The sequence below is a fragment of the Cystoisospora suis genome, assembly GCF_002600585.1.
Source record: "Cystoisospora suis strain Wien I chromosome Unknown contig_2073, whole genome shotgun sequence".
Taxonomy (NCBI): Eukaryota; Apicomplexa; class Conoidasida; order Eucoccidiorida; family Sarcocystidae; genus Cystoisospora; species Cystoisospora suis.
The window spans coordinates 21,702-39,712 of NW_027154872.1; the positions used below are offsets into that span (position 1 = coordinate 21,702).

Here is an 18,011-nt window from a genome sequence, read left to right on the forward strand (position 1 = left end):
AGAGAGACGTAGAAAAGTGCATGAGGCTGTCACACCATGTGGCTGTTCAGCACAGAATGACCTCCTACAACTTGTGAGCCGGCCAGGTATCCCGGGATTCTGTGGTTGTTGTCTCTCAGTTTACTGCAGCGAGGCTTGGGGTGGATGCACAAAGCGGGCTATGACAACTCGACTTCCAGACCTACTTCAAGATTGATCGTTGTCTTGCTTTGTGTTTCATCGAAGAGGGTTCTTCTGGTTCTCGTGTATAGCAAACTCCTCCTCTGACTTCTCAACTTGCTGGACTTAGGCTAATTTCTGTCTTGCTCATTCTGTTGGCTACGCCACTTCGATCTCTCTGTGTCGGTGCGCCTTGGAGGGGATACCGTTGAAGAGGATCCAATCACGCAGGAACTCGCCAAGCTCAAAGACAAAGAATCCAAGAAAGATCACTTCAAAAGAGACGCTCTTTTTAAGCACTTATCATATCTGCATGACTGATCCTGATTCAACTCAGGAGGTTTGCCGGCTTCTAGCAGAACAGATATCTCCTGGAAAATTCCATTCACGCCCGATTTTCCCTCAGAGCGCATCAAGAGGCCATCGACCGTTGTGACCATTGACTCTTTGTTCTTCAGTCATGCTCCAAACTTTTCTCTCGTTGCCTTCGTTGCTTTCGTCCAGCTGTTTCAAATGGCGGAGCAGCCGAGGGAATTTCCTCATCTCGCCATTTCTATGATCTCCACTTCACCTACGGAGGGTAGTCAAACCAACAAGCCACTTCTGCATGCAGCAAGCAAAAAGAACCATGTGCTGAATGTTTTCTAGACTTTCTCTTTCTGCTGTGCTCGAAGAGTTTCTCCACGGCTTGAAGTTGGGGCTTTCTTGGTTGCCTGCTCCCTTTCTTACCTCTCTTGCAACGAAATTCGTTCCTTGAGACTCCCTGGAGAGACATCCCTTAAGGTTCTCGCTCTTGTTTCTCTATCGCTGGCTTTTCCGTGAATGACTGCGTTTTGCCTTTTTGGGCTGTATGGAGTTTCGGGCATGCAATCGGAGATTTTGCTTCTTTTCAACTTCCTCCGGACCGCGTAAGATTGTCCTTTGTTACTCAAGATGACTCACTAAAGTTCTTCTCAGTGGGAGATGCCCCTTGTCCTTTTCTCTCCCACCGAAGCCTTTGGCTCAACGGGACGTCTGTAGATGCAGGCAGTTTCATCGTTTACGTGTTGTCGAGATCACCGTTCTACCAGTGACCTTTCTGATACCTTCATTTCTCCCAGCTTTTCTTTCTTTTCATCCAGAAGTTCGTATTTGTCTCTTCTTTTCTACCTGTCACTACATGAAGAAGATCTAAGTTAATTCCCTGTACCGTCAGACCACCATGACATCTGGACAGACGTCGCCATCTTTGGAGAAGAATTCTCCTTCTTCTTCGATCCGTTCTTACCCTCGTGGTAGAATTCCTGTCCCCCCTCCTCTCTATAAGAAAGTTGTAGGTGAACCTCCCCCTTCTCTTTTACCGTCTTCTTCCTCTTCTTCATCTTCTTTAGTTTCGCAGGGTCCCAATGCTGTTTCTTCGGTAAAGAAAGATGCAAAAGACCCGTCAGCAGCAGATGGAAGTGTTGTCGCAGCAGGAGAAAGAGGCGGAAGAGAGAATTTGACGTCTTCGTCTCTTGCTTCTCGCTTAAAGTTAAACTCCTGTCAGCTTTCTCTCTTGCATGCAAAGAAGGCTTTCCCCATCCCTTCGTCTCTTCCTTCTATATCTTTAGATCAGAGAAACTATACTCAAGCACTCTGTCATATCATAACACGAGATTACTATCCCGATCTCCCGCTGCTTCAACTCCTCACTCAGCTTCTTGAGGTGAGAAAAAATACATAAAGATACAAGGCTTTACCCATCGTAAAGGAGAAAAGACGATCGATCCCCTGGCTTTCTCTTGTTAAACTACGCGCACTGATATATATTTATCTATATAGATATGTGGAGATATGGATATACATTTACATGGGGAATTAGAATTCCTAACATGGCGTTGTTTATGTAGAGAGGTGTCTGCGTGCATAGTCATTCAAGAAGTGTGTGTATGGGTATCTTTGTATGCTATATATATATATATGTATATATCAGTAGCTTACATTTCTGTATATATTCATATGAAGTGTAAGCTCTTGTGTGTGTTCGCTCTCAGGTAGATAAAAGACGATTTCTTCTTCTCCGTGTATGCCATCTGTCTACACCTCCAAGTTCATCACTCTAGGTATCGAGCTCTCTATTCTATATCTACGTCTAGATACCTATATATATATATGTGTATATATGTATATGTATGTAGAAGTGACACACGAATGAAGGTGCACAAGGGAGAGAAGATAAGGCATGTCGACAAAAATGACGAGGCTTTCAGAAAGAACGCTTGGAGGCTCAGGTCTCGTCTCTCACTTCAAGAGACAGGAGAATATTCGACATGTATATACTTATATATATGCTTATATATACATCTCTATATGCTTATGTGGATACATTCTGTCGATGTGTTGTTTGAAGGCAGAGAGAAGGAAAGATCTTTATACAGCGGAAGTTTTACTTGAGAGAATACGTGAAGTGACCCCGGCAAGTATTCTCAATCGACAAGGGACCGGCTCGACACGTCATGAAAGAGAGGATTATGACGACATAGCCAACGGAAGACATTTTGTCTTCTCGTCGTCTTCTTATCCTTCTTCGGATAGCTGTTTGAGAAGAACCTCCTTCTCTCCTTCTGTTCCTCATACACCCATCCATAGAGAAGAAACTTCTTCTTCTGCTTTTTTGAGAAAGGCAAGACCTGTGGAAGTAAAGCAAGAGAGGAAGAACGAGAGAGGAGAAGAAGAGGAAAGAGGGGAGAATCTTATCATGATTGAATCGTCTTCTTCAGATGGTGGAGAAGAAAAAGAAGAGAAGAGACGAGAGCGGAAAAGAACAAGAAGAAGAGAAAGAACGACAGAGAAAAGTGGTAGAGAAGATGATCATGAAGCGGGCAAAGAAGAGGAGGATGGCAAGGCTGAAGAGGAAGAAGAGAAAGAGAAGAGGGGTGTATATGACAAATCACTCTCTTCAAGAAGGGAAGAAAGAAGACATCGATCTATAGATACGAAGGAGACGGCGCATGCAGAAACAAGCCCGAATCTTGTCAGTCCACACAGAACGAGAGAGAAAAGCACACACGACGAAGGACAACATGTCGATGGTCCCCCCCCCGAAGATCTCGGAGAAGAGGAAGAAGACCTTTCGAGTGAAGCTGAGCGAAATAAGAAGGAGATCCAATCTTCAAGTTTAAAACGTTCATCTCCTTATGTCGGGGCTTCTTCTAATGAAGAGGATGCGACTTCTCCATCCGAAACAAGACGAGAAAGAAGAAAGAAAAGCACATCTCCACCCTCTCCTTCCCCCCCCCCTTCACCCACTCCATCTCTCTCTTCTTCTTCTTCTCCCTCTCTTCCTCTTCTCTCTTCTTCTTCTTCATGGAGAAAATCGTCTCGAGATCTGCATCTGGCTGTTCCTCTCCCAAATGGAAAGAAAGGCCTGTATCACCGTGTTAAGACAGAGCTGCGATTAGATCCATTTCTTCGTCGGTATATGAGCGAAGACACAAGAAGCTTCTTCGACATTATCGCCAAAGAGAAAGCGGAGAAGGAGGAAGAACAAAGATGGATAGGAGAAACTCAAGAAAGACACAATGCTCGCATGGTGGAGATCCAGAAGAAAACGATTCAGGGTGAACAGGCGAAAGGACAGCTCGCTGTAGGATTTCTAGCCACCAGAAATAATCTCTTCTATCCCAATTTCGATACCCTAGAATCTCACAGACAACCTTATGAGTAAGTCACTTCTATACAAAAGATCTCGAAGAAATAGACATCCATCCGTCGTTAATCTACCTATCTTCAATCTACTTATCTATCTATCTATATCTATCTATCTATATATCTATGTAGGTGTATCTGTGAGTATGCGGAAGTATTGGAATAGAGGACTTAGGATATACATATGCAGAGGCGTAAGGAGTGGATGGCAATATGGAGAGAGCTTGATAGCTAGATAGATGGATAGAGAGATAGATATTTCAAAGATAGATAGACTAAATATAGATAGATTAAGGATAGATAGCCGTGGGTGAATCTTCCGGTAGACGATTGCAGTTACGGACGTGCAACATAAGAGTAGGTCTTGGATGATACTGTGGATAGATTTACGTCTATATATAGATACAGATGGATAGATTGGCAGGAGTAAGTGTGATATGCAGGCAGTATGAATGTACATCTAAATATCTGTATGTGTAAGTGTTGAATGGGGTGGAAAGGTCAGCGGAGGAAAGGAGGGATGGAGGTGTACGTACACCGGAGATTTTTGTTTGTGTCTACCTCTTGTGTCATAGATCATAGGGGGGCTGTAATCTCATAAAATAGTGACTCGGCATGTATGTATGTATGTATGTGCCCGTAGATGCCCGTACTCGTATATACACATACCTGTATGCATATGTGTCGATACATGTCTATATATATATATTTATATCAGTATGTATGTCGAGAAGTGTATACGCGTGTATATCTTTATATGTTTGATATCCATGTGTATCTGTGTGTAAGTGTAAGTCATATACCTAGCTGAGATATTCAGAGAAGCGCACCTTCATCCTCTTTTCTTCTCTCTCTCTCTGTCTGTGTATGCTGCCCTCTTCTCTTCTCTGAATCTTCGCCCCTTCCTCCTCTCTCTCTCTCTCTACGTCTCTCTCCCTCTCTCTATCTCCTTCGCCTCTTCTTCTAGACCGAGTAGAAGAAGCGGAGAGATTGTGAATGTGAATACTCGATACACGTCATCCGAGAGAGAGCAGCACCATTCGATGTATTCTCTTCAACTAGAGAAGGCGGCGCAACTAGCGCCGACGGAAGAACAGAGAAGAGCCTTGGAAGAAGCTTCTGCTGTAGTGTGGGATTCTAAGCTCATTCGAGAGAGGAGAGATCGCGAAGAAGAAGAAAAACTGAAGAAAGCCTCCGAACAATCTATACTTATACCTGGAGCAGTTACGGGATATACACATACAGTCGATTTGAGCTCTCAGAGTCTCCCCGTTAACTCACATCATCCTTCACAGCAAGGCCCAGCACTACCTAAAACGACAAGTAGAACAGCCATTAGCCTTCAAACGTCAAAACATCTTTCTTCTATCGATCAGCAAGCTCAGGTGTCTGTCCCGACAAGGCAAGATGGGGCTCAGGGGGAGGGGGTGACTCCTGTCTGTCCTCCTCCTGTCGTTACATGGAGTAAGAACAACAACCGGAGATTATACATATGGATAGATATATCTATCTATCTATATATCTATATATATATATATCTATCTATATATATATATCTATATATCTATATATCTATCTATATCTATCTATCTATATATCTATATATATATATATGTATTCTTCTCTACAGGAGTGTGATGCCTGTTTCCGTGCTAGATCTTCTCATTTCTGTCAGGAGTCTGAATGTCCATCTTGCTTTTCTTTGCTCTCATGGCAAGACTCTTGGCAAGTCCATTCTTCTCTTTTTCTAGCATAGTATCGCATCACGATGTACTTGTCTAGACACTGTATCATAACATATATATATATATATGTATGTGATTTGTATATCTGCTCTCGTAGTACCTCGATGTACGGACATGGACTACTGCCTTTTTCTGAGAAACTTCCAGTGCTATCTGTTGACTAAAGATGTGGATGCCTTCTTTCTCATTTTTCTTCTTTTTCTACTTTATCTCTGAGACTCTTTTGCTTTAATAGTCAGTATTCTTCTCTCTGCTTGTCTGTATGGATGTGTGTGTGTATGAAGATGTATGTACGGTGCATGTGTGCATGAGTAACCATTCTGGGTCATGTACATTCTTTCTATATCCTTTCTTTCCCCTCCATCTATCTATCTATCTTTCTCTATCGTTTTTCCATCTATGTATTTATTTCTCCTTTTTCTTTCTTTCTATCTTCCTTTTTGTCCTCCACTAGGAGATCTGTTGAGCACCCCAGCACGTCTTCAAGCAGGAAGTTCTTCGACGCCTTTTCTTAATTCATCTATCTTCGAGCCTTGTCCTGTCAGCCAGACTTTTTCTTCTTCGTTGATCACTCATGGAGGAGGAGGAGGAGATTCTTCTGTAATGTTATCTAGCCAACTTTTAGCAAACTCAATCAACCTTGCAACTTTCAAAATGCCTGATCCTCTCCCAAGAGAGAAAGCTCTCTCTCGTCTACAGGACCGAGCTTCCTCTCGTATACAGGAACAACAATCGAGACGTCGCCAACAGACCTTACTCTATGGTCCTCATGGGGCTTATATACGGAGAAATCTTCATGAGAAACGAGCTGCAGCTCAGGCAGCGTCAGTTGTATTAAGAGGGGGGAAGAGATTCAAAAGCAGTAGCTCTTCGACATGTTCTCTTTCTTCGAGTATCTCCCCAGGAGGAGGGGGAAGTTGTTCCATAGAGAAAAGAATGAAGAAAATGATGGCTTCGAAGGATGATAAGGGAGACAGTAGACAATGTCTCTTCTTATCCCAGAATAGGGGGGGGGATTATAACCGTGTAAGCGAAGGAGTCCGAGAAATTTGTCATCTTGCTGGTCTTACACAGTCGTCAAGTGGGGGTCTCTTTAAGAGGAAAGGAGGTAAGGAAAGCAACAAAGAGATGAGAAGAATAGGATCTCTTTTCATACATAAGGCGATTCTACAAAGGGAAAGGATGATCTCTTGGGGTGATCTATGCAGATGTGTGTGGAGGCACTCCAAAGCTTTCATACGGAAGATCATGTACTACACCTAGTTACTTATGTCAAGATCTTCTCTTGTTCGAACTTCTGATCTGCTCTTGTCGTGTTGACCTCTACATCAGCGTCTTCCCTGTTTTCTTACTATAGAATGGTTATTATCTGCCCTCCCTTCATGAGGAATCTGTTAGTGTATATCACGATAGTCTGGTGACTTCTGTCTATTCGATTTTTGGCTATGTGTCTGACAGATAGCAGGAGTGATTCTCTGTAGCGCTATTGACGTGTTGTTTCCGTGTAAGGAACGATCAGGCCTCTGTTTTTCTCCTTTTTGTCTGTCTTGTCTCCTCAGGTAGCCGGTGCTCTTCTTCGGTCGCCTCGTCCCATGCAAGCCGAAGTAGTCGGCTTTCTCTTTCTATCCCGAATGTGAAAGTCAGAGAAAAGTCGAAAGAACAAGCAGGTGGTTTAGGTGCGGAGGATGATCTTCCAAATGATGCCAGGTGTACAGATGGTTTGTTATAAAGAGAAGTTGATATGAGGGCTAACTAATGTTTCGTGGACATTCTATGCGGCCCACCCTCGACCGTGTGAAGACCGCTTTCCTTGTCAGTCATGATTCAACAGAGTTGATAAAGCAGATCTGATGGTGCTGTGTACGCCTGTGAACCAACTCATCGTAGAAAGTTGCTCATAAGGTCCATCCCGCTGAACTTTTTTTGATGAGAACAACTTCTCTCAAATGCTCTAGGACTTGTCGGTAGTGGTTCGCAAGGAAGAACGCCGCCGCGTTTTTGAGACAGGACGGGAGTGGCCGCTTCAGGAGAGAGTCCGAGTTAGATTGCCTGCAACACCCGTTCGAAAACTGTTTAGGGATGACGAGATTCAGCGGCGTATGGTGCGGTTGCTGAGATGGCTGTACTGAGAAGACACAAGGGTTCCGGCAGGGGCAGCAAGAGTTTAGATTCAACGTAGTTATATGATACCTTGTTGTCCGCGGTAGTGCGGTCACCTAACTGACAAGGGCAGCTCATAAAGGGCGCTGTTTGGAACAAACTCTCCGGTACGGGCGGAGGGATGATTTCCCGCAGCAATCCGAACGGGTCTGCGGTGTCGGACTGAAAGACCGGGATTCTTCGGCGAAATACTCAATAGTCATGATGCAGCTAGTGTTGCAGACATGAGCCAGCTTTGTCGTAGTCTCAGCACAGGAAGTGACTGACGTACGAAGAGGGGGAGCGTAAAGCTGAAGACGGGGGGCCTCTCACCCGTGCACAGGAGCATCGAAGAAACAACTGAAGAGTACGAAGGAAGGCCGTGTGATGTTGAGCCCCCGGGAGGCTTCTTCTTCAACGGGATGGATCAAGTCTGCACTCGCGGGGGCTCCCGACACGGATGTGTCCGAAGGATGAACGTCTTCAAGAACCACGGAGGAGAGACTGGCAGTGTCTCAATATTGTCAACAGCCCGAGACCGGTAGAGGACGGCTCTCAGAGGTTTTTTGCCCGATGCTACTTAGGCCAGGAGCACGAGGCGTACTTATGTTGCAGTATAATTCAGCTGGCGTCTGCACTTAGATAAAAGCGTAAAAAAAGTCGTGCCACGATCCTACTCTATATGATTTGAGAAGGCAGTACACATTCGCCCATGTCAGTCGTCCCCGGTGAGCTGCGCAACTCTGCATTCCGCATTGTCTTGGAGTCATAGCGTGGGACCAGTCCGATGCTTTGTTACCAGCGTTCAGCCTTCAGCTTGTCGAGTAAAAGAGCAGTCTTTTTCCGGTGTCCTTTATTTCAAGCCAAGTGTCACCTAGGATGCTAGTGCGGCACGCTGAGAAATGCCGCTTGGGGGAAGTGCGATCTCCTACCTGTGGCGCAGTGCAGAGGCGGGTGAGCTTCTGAAGCCGAACCGGGTGGGGATCAGATTCGACGAAGGGTACCAAAGATTTGGCTCTGGGAGCTTCGTTTGTGCCTTGGGAGGAATACGAGGTCGGAGAACTCGCCGGGCCACTGCCCTTCGTTGATCACTGAGGCGACGCTCCAGTCCGGTCTCATGATGGCATGTCGCGCGAGCTAGACTGCCACCTGCGCCACAACGCCAGACGCGATAGGCAAGGTGGGAGACTTGCGGATCAAAGAACCCTTTCGTTCTACTTCCCTAGTCTAAATGAATGGGGGCGGTCTGCACATCTCTCTAGAGGCCAACAGGGACGCAACTTTGAGCTGACACTTACAAATTTCCCGTGGTTTCTTTCAGCTTGTTCTACAGTTGTCTATAAGACAGGTATTCAATATTGCGACACTGGGTTTTTATAATGGCACGCGGCTGCGCTGTTCTCTTGCTCTTGGCAGTCTGCGCCCAGGCGGCTGCAGCAGCTAACACACCCTATGAGTACGGCAACTTCCTGGAGGCCCTGACTCGGTCGAACAGCAGCAAAATGATGGAGCAGATGGCTCAGAGCCTCATGGCGACTCCGAATGAAGGCATGAAGATGATGGAACGCGCATTCAGTAGCATGATCGACCCGGCTTCAGTGCAGTCATTCATCAACGAGGCCAACAGAGGCGCGAGCCAGTTCTTCAACCCAATCCAGGCCCTCTTTAGCACCTCCCAGTTCCAAAACCGCGAGACTGAAGGTGCTCCTGAAGGCGCGGTGACCGAGTCCACTCCTCAGCGTGTGTTCCCCTTCTTTTTCCCCTTCACTGGTGCCCCTCCCGCAGCCAAATTCGGCCCACGCTACGAATTCCACGACCATATCTACGAGTGCGGTGGGAGACCCTGCGATGAAACTTTCTCCATTTCACACTCCTACTCGCATTCACATTCCGTCTCCCGGGAAGACTAAGCAAGTGAAGGTGGAACATTCGGTTGGTATACGCGGCTACAAGGGTGTCAGACTCGGGCATACATGAGCGTGTCGTGCCAGTTTCCTTCCCCTGTTGCTGCGAGACAGGTATTCTCGAGTGATTGTGAAGAACGCAGTCCAAGAGTTTTTTTTTAACCCTCCTTACACCTGCGCTTCACGGCACCGCAGGACTGGAACACCCGCGTAAGGAGCCTGTCATTGACGGTTGTCCTAGGAATCGCTCATTTGCGGTCTCACACACTGCACACTGCCTTGGTCTGCGTTCGGACAGTAGAGTGACGGTCCCGCTTTACCCTAGACAGCCAGCGAGCTGGCCGTATGGCTCTCAACTCCAGCTTCTCACACGGCAGCTCCCTCGGTGCGCGATGGTTAAACTAGCAGCGACCTGGGCTTGTTCCCAGTCTTGTAGTGCTGGCTGAGACCAGTGAAGATCACGACATCCGTGACCGATCGAGCAGCAGTAGGTTGAATGATAGTTGCCGCGCGACCAACACCAGGAGAGGCCACCAAGGAACTGCGAACAGTGTTCAAGGCCACGAATGCGTCGTCTAGAACTGCGAGTGAGGCAGAACCTTCTCCTCAACTAGTTTTACGCATAGCGACCGCCGTTCTTTTGTTGTCGACGTTGAGCACAACCCAATGTTTCGGTGGGCGAGAGGTGAGGAACTCAATCGTCCACGTTCCCCGCACTCTTTGGCGGCGTTTATCGCACAGGGAGGTGTCTTTCAACAGTGTCGGCCTACTTGACAGGCCTGTCTTGCCTGCTGCGCCTCCTGCTTTCTGGGGGCATGGTCACTTTGCTCTACCAGGGGCTCCCGCTCGTGGCGTCAGATTCTTCTGCACGACCGCACCGTCGGGTTACTGGTTGCCGGTTGGTAGACAGGCTCAACTGGCAAGCGAACAAGTTCACAGTTGCGTGCTCCAGCTTGTCACGCCCTGTGTCAGGGTGAGACAGCTGTAGCGTGGGACCTCCGCTGTTCTTCGTGTGCCCCAGGCTGGTGGTACCGGAGATCACCCCCATTCCTTCAAATTTACCGTCCCCCTGCAGTGTCGAGCTCAAGCTGGCAACCCGGAGACGCCTCAGCCGGCACACTCCCGACTTAGACGGTAGCTCGTCCATCTAAGATTGCTGGCTGTGTGGTGACCGCTGATACGATATTCAGTCGGCCCGCGTCGAAGATTTAATCTCACTTGCCGCCTGTTAGGGCACTCAAAGAGGACTCGTTTTCAATCAGTCGAGCCTTACCTACACTTGACTGGAAAACTTTTCAAAGATCGCCGACGCCTTGACCATAACGCAAGGGTTCACAAATCCACGCCACACACTGACAGGCATTCTCACTGGAAAAGTTACACTTATCTACGGGCCGTTGGTTCCGTACTGCCCGTTTCCTCTCTTAGGGTATAGGCTTTGGTGTAGTCCAGCAATCACATCTAGAGCAGGGCTCCGCTGGCTGCGGTGATCGCTTCTAGGCAGCGATCGCCGCAGCCCGGTGCCAGCAGCAACAGCTTACGCTGAAAGTTCCAATGTGAGCCGTCGACAGCGCTGGGGACAACCCGGTATGCTAGTACAAGAGACTTTTTCGAGTTGTCTCCAGACGGGAGAGAGCAGGCAGCTGCGCAGAGTGCAGCCCAGTCGTGCGTATTTTATGGCCTGCGCAAGCTGGGGGTGGACGGAACCCGGGACCACGATGGACGGGAGCACATTCTGTACTGAAACGTGTTAGCGACCTGTGAAGCTGTGCACGTCTTCCGACTGCGATGAGCCTCCATGGCACGCTAAATTTGGACGCCGAGCGCTTTCCGCCTCTGTTTCGCGAGAGCGGGCGAAAGCCAACAGCACGTTCCCGACAGCGGGGTATTCGCGAGGGTTGGAACAATCCCAGCATTCAGTCGCAGGTGGCGCTACCAAGTATACGAGAACTAAAAGAACTGTAGCGTAGTGACTGAGCTTCGCTTGCTAGTAAAGTGTTGAGATGCGGAGCTGGGCGAGACACGATGGCCACTACGACACGCTACGTGATGCTCTTAGGGCACAGGATTTCGAGCTGCTGCAACCCGGGGGTGTTGACGAGGGCGCGGAAGCTTAACCATGCGCGGTCCCTCTGCGAGGACGCCTATGCATATCGTAGCGGAATGACTATAGACGGACAAGGGTCATGTGTCGCCGCAACTGCATGTGTGAACGCGTGCTGAGTAAGCAGCACCTTCTACACGGAGAGTCTCTCCGGCCTGTGAGCCGTGCGCACGAGAGTTTTTTCTTCGTGGATTTTTGTACCACCCGCTGCTTTTCCCGGAAGTCTGATAGCAAATTAGCTCCGAGCGTATACTGTAACGGTCTCTGCGCCATGTGTTAATGAAACGAACAGGTGTTTTGCAACCAGGTTCGGACTGCTGCTCTCTAGGTAGAGTTTCCCGGGAGGTGGGTGACTGCCAGATGCTTATACTCCTTTAGTGTCTCTTTGTCCAGAGGAACTGCAGGATCGTATCGAGGCAACAAGTCCTCGTGAGTATCGAGCCGTGTCCATCGGCTGGGAAACATGTAACCGTTTCAAAGTGGACTGCAGAGAAGTGTCCCGAGCTAACTCTCCGTGAGCAGACTCTCCTGGAATCGCATTGGATAAACTTCTCAAAGGTTTAAAGATGGCACCTGACCACCCGAAGCGGCAGTTGAAACATGCACGTACACTTTGGCAAACATAAGACACACTCATATAGAAGCAGATAACACCTGCCACGTTCTATATCGCTTAGTAATAGCTTCGCTCAGTACGAGGATAGGGGTAGGAGGGATGCGGGTGAGGATGATGAGGGTGACTGGGAGGATGGCTGGGAGGATGATGGGGAGGATGATGAGGAGGATGAGGGCCGTGGGAGGGATGATGATGATGATGGTGAGGATATCCGGGCAAGTTATGAGCCGGGAAATTTTTGGGCAGGTGGTGCACGTGCTTGTGGTACACGTTTTGGGGTGGAGGAGGGACCGGGGGGGGCATAAAGAATGGGAGAAAAACTCTCGACGGGGAGGCCTCGTCGCCGGTCTCGCGTGGTGCAACAGTTTGGCTCTCGCGCACCATGCTTAGGAAGGCGTCTAAGGGATTGTAGTTGGTAGTCTGAGACTCCGCAGCCTGGACTGTGCTGGGCACCAGGATGGCGACGGTCAAGGCCACAAACAAAGCCGAGCAGACGGCTGGGCTAAAATGTGCACGCCCCATCTTGGAGAGCCAAGTAACGGACACCTGTCTCGAAATTCACTTTTTGAAGCGGTAAGGGAACCTGAAGTTAGAATGGAGTGACTGCACCACCTGGGGAGCGTGGACGTCGACAGGCTTTGCCGTGGTATCAGGGAGAGCAGCCCAACATGGGGAGTCGCCCGTGTCCACGCCTGGTCTGCAATTCCTTGCACGCTTCGCGCCTATCCTTTTTGGGCATGCGCGGCTCAGGAGTGTAAAATCATTCGGTCCCTCTGAAGAGAACGAGCGTAGCTTGCAAGGGCTTTTCTGGATGGGCAACTGATCCAAGGCTCTCCTTCCCGCAGTCTTGACTACCCAAATCACTACTCAGAAGCGACGCGAACCTGGAGGACTAAACCCTGAAGGCCTTCCTTGGAAGGGAAGTTCCACGGCCCGACGTAGTGTTTTTTGCCTGTTAACACACAGCCAACTTGCATGTCAGTGATTTTTCCAGTTCTCATTTGGTAACTCGAGAAGAACTCGCGTTTTACTCTCCGCGAGCTGCGGTAGTCATTCTCTTGATGAAAGGCCCCGGAGGCCGGCGCCTCTAATCAGATGAAGTAAAGGAAGGACATGGCTTGCGTGTCATACAACTTTCGATCGTGAGTGGTACACTAAAGCCGGAGACTGTGCTCAGGGTCGTAAGATACTGGAGTGTAACGCCCCTGCTCCAGCTGCTACAGTCTGATTGTCAGGGATCTGGGTAGCAGATCCTTTTGCAAGTGAACGGACTTCCCGAGACATTCCTGCATGTTCGATGACATAACTCTTCTTTGCCTTTTCGCGACGGCAACACTCCGGTGATACACGATACCCCAATGCCTCCCCGTGCTGGACTTCTTCGGTCCGCTCTGCGGAGTGGCCAGCACGTGTCGAAGACGAAGAAGCCTTAGCTTTCTTCCCGTTGGCGAACACCTCGAACCTCGAGACGGCCGGCCTTGAGGATAACCCACAGAATCCTGGTTGAAATATCAAGTTGCAGAACCGATTGCGAACAGCACTGAAGGTGATGTGGACAAGCACCTTCACCAGGCCAGATAGATGCAGTGTCCTCCGAGATAGACTACTGCACGGAGTTCTCTCTCAGTCCGTTCTCCGTGTGGATTAGACACTGACCTGTCTGGTCCGCACGGATAACATATTGAAACCGATCCACTCACCCTCGCTCGCGGCACCATAGCTTTGAACCCCGCTCCAGAAATGACCAGTGGCGCGATACTGACGAATGGAGAGTGGCACAATGAAATACCCCTGCAACAGAGAGTTCGCACTCGGCGAATATGTGGAGCTGACATTTTGCGCAACGATCCTCTGGATATTCTGAGGTTAAGGCGACCTAACTTTTTTGTAAAGAACACTCACATGAGAGCTCCCCCCCTCCCCACTTTCATTCCATTACGTAAGCTGAGGAAAGCTCTGCGGTGGCCGTGCGTTACGAGGGTTCAGTACAGAGGTGACAATGTGTGCGTGCCCCGTACGCATACAGGCGGAAGTCTTCACTTGGTACCGGTACGGACTGACTGTAGGTTGTATTTGAGAGGAGCTGGCTCGTACGCAGTAGGAGTAGATGAGCTCCGGAGCAACTGCCGAAAAGAAGCTGGTTTACAAGTAGCTTGACCACCTAGGACCGTCCGCCTGGCATCGGAGTTAGCAGTGCCTGGTGTTGACGGTCAACGAAGGCGATCCAATGACTGATGTGAAAGGCCCGAGTTCTTTACACTTCCGTTAGTTTTCCTGTGGTAACGAGGCAAAAAGGCCGTGCGGCCTCATTCGCGCATCTGCCGTCCTCTAAGGACAGTGCATCCCATTGCTGCAGTGTACGTACAGCGCGGCGGGTCCACGCAACTCCACTCCAGAGAGTAAGTTTCGACTGCTGGTACTACTATAGCAATCATTCTTCATGCTTGTGGATCTATCTGTTGTTAATCTGTGATATCAACGCATGCATGCAATAACAGAGCCGAGTACTCACACATTTTTCCAGGCCTTCCTGATTCTTACGTCAAGCTCTCCTTCCTCGTTTCCTCAGTCCTTACTAATGCGGGGTTGCTAACCCTAGGTCTGGGTCTTTGGAACTCTAGACTCTTGTTCACGTGTTTTCTCCGGTGGTACACTACCACAGAAACCAGGCTTAGATTTCGTTGCGCATGCATCTTCGTGGAACGTTCGATTCTTCTCACAGGTGAAGCAACAGAGTGTCTCCTCAACTCTTTTCGTCTTCTTCGTTTCGTCCTTTTTCACGAACCCCGAGCAATGCCCTCAGATTCGAAGGAGTATCTTCTTTCTTCCTGGCACTCGACCATCCTATGCCTCTTCCGGTCTCTCTCCTGATAACAAAGAACTGTCTCTTCTCTCTCTCTACACATTTCCAAGGCTTGATCTTCGGTCTTACACATTTGTAGTTTCTCTCTCTTTGGAGTACCTGTGCTCCCTCTTCATCCTCTCAGTCTTATACGATTTCCGGTCTTTCGTGTCTTTACCGATCTGCAACTTTCAACTGTGCCGGTTGATTCTCTTAAGAATCTTTCCTTCCTCCCAGCAAATCTTCCCAGTCATTTCCTCATGCCTGTCTTTCGGACCAAACATTCGCCTGAGGCAACGTACCACTTAGAAAACTCTCTAGGCTGATAGTAGATTCAACAACCTTCTCTACAGAGACATCTTCTTTTCTAGGTAGGCTAGTCACGCCAGCAAACACAATAGCAATACTCCAGCTCCTTCTCCAACTGTCTCTTTCTTGTATTCTTATTGAACTTGACAGCTCGTGACTCTTCAGTCTAGACACTACGGGAAGAGAGGAGGAGACAAGAGAAAAAGATGGAGAGAATCACAAGCAAATCCTTAGCATCGACGATATGGCGGAAAACTGCCCAGAGAAAACCCATCCATGTCTCCAATCCCAGAAATGCACCTTCTCTCTGTAGAGAAAGATATGCATGTCCCTCGTCCAGAGCTCTTTCAGATGCTATCTCTCCTTCCTCTCCACTGGTAGAAAGGAGGTTTCTTAGCACAGATGTAACAGAAGGCAAGGCGCGAGAGTGTACAGGCGGACTAAGGAGAAGAGCACCGAAAAATGAGAGGTAGGCGAATGGATTTCTCCGCCGCGAGACAACTCTTCTCTTTTTCAAAACAACAAGTTAGAACGTAACACTACCACATGAACTTTCCTGCACCTCGGCGATAGTATCGCAGCTGTGCCGTCGAACAGGTCTGCTGTATATGCCTATAAGTACGCATTATCATCGGTACTTTATCTATGTATCTATCTATTCCAGACTACGCGTTCATTCTTTTCATGTAGGTAACAACTAAACTTGTGTATTTTCATCCCCTCCTCTTTTGCTTGACGTTGAAGGTCCCGTACTCGTTAGGGAGGTGAGAGTCTCGTGGCTGGCAAGAAGCACTTCTCTTCTTCTTGTTAACTCCTCTCCTTGGCTAGGAAAGTAAATGCATATACAGTCATTCATATGAAGTAGCTATGTACGAATGTGTATGGATATTCATGAATGTGTAAATGGATTTGTGTAAATTTGTATGAATAGGGATGTACGTATGAATATGTATGCTTGTGTGAATATCTGGGTATGAGTGTATAAATACGTATGTATGTATGTGTGAATGTGCACGAATACAGATGTACGTTTCAATAGGTATGTCTGATATGTATGAATCTGTATGTATGTACCTACATGTGAGTGTGTATGTATCTCTATGTGAGTGCATGTGTACATGTTTCAGTAGAGATGTTTATATCCAGCAATACATCCATGGTACCTCTTCACCCTCTTACAGAGACTTCGTGTATAGACTTTCTGCATATCACTTTTTCAATGGATCTTCATAACACTCAGCGGTTCTTTTAACTTCTTCTTGGTACAGAATTCATCTCTCCACATCGACTCCCTCCTCGTCGTATTCTTCTTTCCTATCTTTTCAATCTCTTCACCCCTATTATCGGTCTCTCTCTATCCACCTCACACCCGTAGAGAGCGTTCGGAGACATCAGCCGTCTCATGAGAGATTTTCTCAACGAAAGAGCTTCTCCACAAGTTCTTCATCTTTTGATATCTTTCAAAAGCTGAAAGACCCTCCAGAAGATAAAGATGACTCGGGCAATGCAGCCAGTCTTAAGAAACGGAAACCTTCTGACCGGGTGAGTTGTATGAAGGAGAACAAGAAAAGAAGTTGAGACAACTGAGAAGAAGAAAAAGAAGAAGTGGATGTCTGTATGTTTCTTACAAAGCTTGCAAACCTTCGACACGTATTTACACAAACAACGTTCATAGAGTAGAAAGAGAAGACTTTTCTTCTTTATAGCTTACTTTCTTCTTTACTTTCTCCGTATCACTTTTCTCTCACTATCTTCGAGATCTTCTTCCTTTTCGTGTCAGGAGATCTTGTTCATAATCCAAGTTTCTCTGGTGTATGTACACCTCAGAGACAGATAGCTTCCCCCTAGCCCGTGCCTATGGCATACGTACGAGAGGTGGTGATACCTATATCTCTCCTTCTTCATTCGATTCTTTTCTGTACTTCATACAATGCAAGAGTGAACCTGCTTTTCTCTTTTCTTCTATCTGCCTTTCTCACCTAGATCTTTTCAATCCACCGATGAAAAGAAATGCAAAAAAGAGTGAGAAGAAGAGATTCTTTACATTCTCAGCTAACTTCCACCGGTCTCGAGTGTCAGAAGTGTATCGTGAAAGTATGGAGACGTCTCAGGACAGATACAAGAGAAAGAGATAGAAAGAGAAATAAAGAGATAGAGATAAGTAGATAGATGAAGTCGTGACGTGGGTCTTCTCCTGTTTCTTTTCTTTTTCTTTTCTTTGTAGGTAATTCGGTTAGTCGATGAGGTGTTGAATCTATCGCTTATAGAAGCTGCGGATCTCTGTGATTTATGTCAAGAAAAGCTAGCTGAACGATCAGGAGGTAAGAAGAAGAAGAAGAAGCAAGGCATACCCCCGACTCTTTCTTTTTTTCTCTCTTGAAATACGGTTCCTCTTTCTTCTTCTTCTTCATGTTCTCCTTTTCTCTTGTTTCTCTAGCCTTCTATTCTACAAAGCTATTTTCTCTATTCACTTGTCTGCATTACCTCTTTCTGATCTATCTTTAATCTACCTATCTTTAATGTATCT

At 47.6% G+C, this 18,011-nt stretch overlaps 3 protein-coding genes across 3 annotated transcripts in view; 2 read left to right on the forward strand and 1 right to left on the reverse strand.

The window, feature by feature from the left end:
• Positions 1-846: 846 nt before the first annotated feature.
• Positions 847-9,836, forward strand: CSUI_004440 (nuclear protein es2). The gene is made up of 5 exons (XM_068064631.1): positions 847-1,843; positions 2,528-3,840; positions 4,793-5,289; positions 6,025-6,678; positions 7,130-9,836. The coding sequence occupies exons 1-5, from the start codon at positions 1,361-1,363 to the stop codon at positions 7,297-7,299; spliced, it is 3,117 nt and encodes a 1,038-aa protein (XP_067923393.1). The 5' UTR covers positions 847-1,360; the 3' UTR covers positions 7,300-9,836.
• Positions 9,837-12,244: 2,408 nt separating this feature from the next.
• On the reverse strand, positions 12,245-13,239 carry CSUI_004441 (uncharacterized protein). Its single transcript, XM_068064632.1, has one exon. It carries the CDS (start codon positions 12,853-12,855, stop codon positions 12,391-12,393), a length of 465 nt encoding a protein of 154 aa, XP_067923394.1. The 5' UTR covers positions 12,856-13,239; the 3' UTR covers positions 12,245-12,390.
• Positions 13,240-14,738: 1,499 nt separating this feature from the next.
• The window catches only part of CSUI_004442 (ribosomal protein l7), a gene marked incomplete at its 3' end in the record, with an annotated part of 4,143 nt that continues 870 nt past the window's right edge, over positions 14,739-18,011 (forward strand). Inside the window, exons 1-3 of the mRNA XM_068064633.1 lie at positions 14,739-15,953; positions 16,753-17,026; positions 17,709-17,805. Coding sequence (XP_067923395.1) covers positions 15,691-15,953; positions 16,753-17,026; positions 17,709-17,805 — 634 coding nt within the window. The remainder of the gene's footprint in view (positions 15,954-16,752; positions 17,027-17,708; positions 17,806-18,011) is intronic.

Coding starts and splice junctions, on each gene's coding strand:
- CSUI_004440 (XM_068064631.1), top strand. CDS start 1,361: ATGACATCTGGACAGACGTCGCCATCTTTGGAGAAGAATTCTCCTTCT. Junction 1,844..2,527: donor TCCTCACTCAGCTTCTTGAG/GTGAGAAAAAAT, acceptor TGTTGTTTGAAG/GCAGAGAGAAGGAAAGATCT. Junction 6,679..7,129: donor TCTCTTTAAGAGGAAAGGAG/GTAAGGAAAGCA, acceptor TTGTCTCCTCAG/GTAGCCGGTGCTCTTCTTCG.
- CSUI_004441 (XM_068064632.1), bottom strand. CDS start 12,855: ATGGGGCGTGCACATTTTAGCCCAGCCGTCTGCTCGGCTTTGTTTGTG.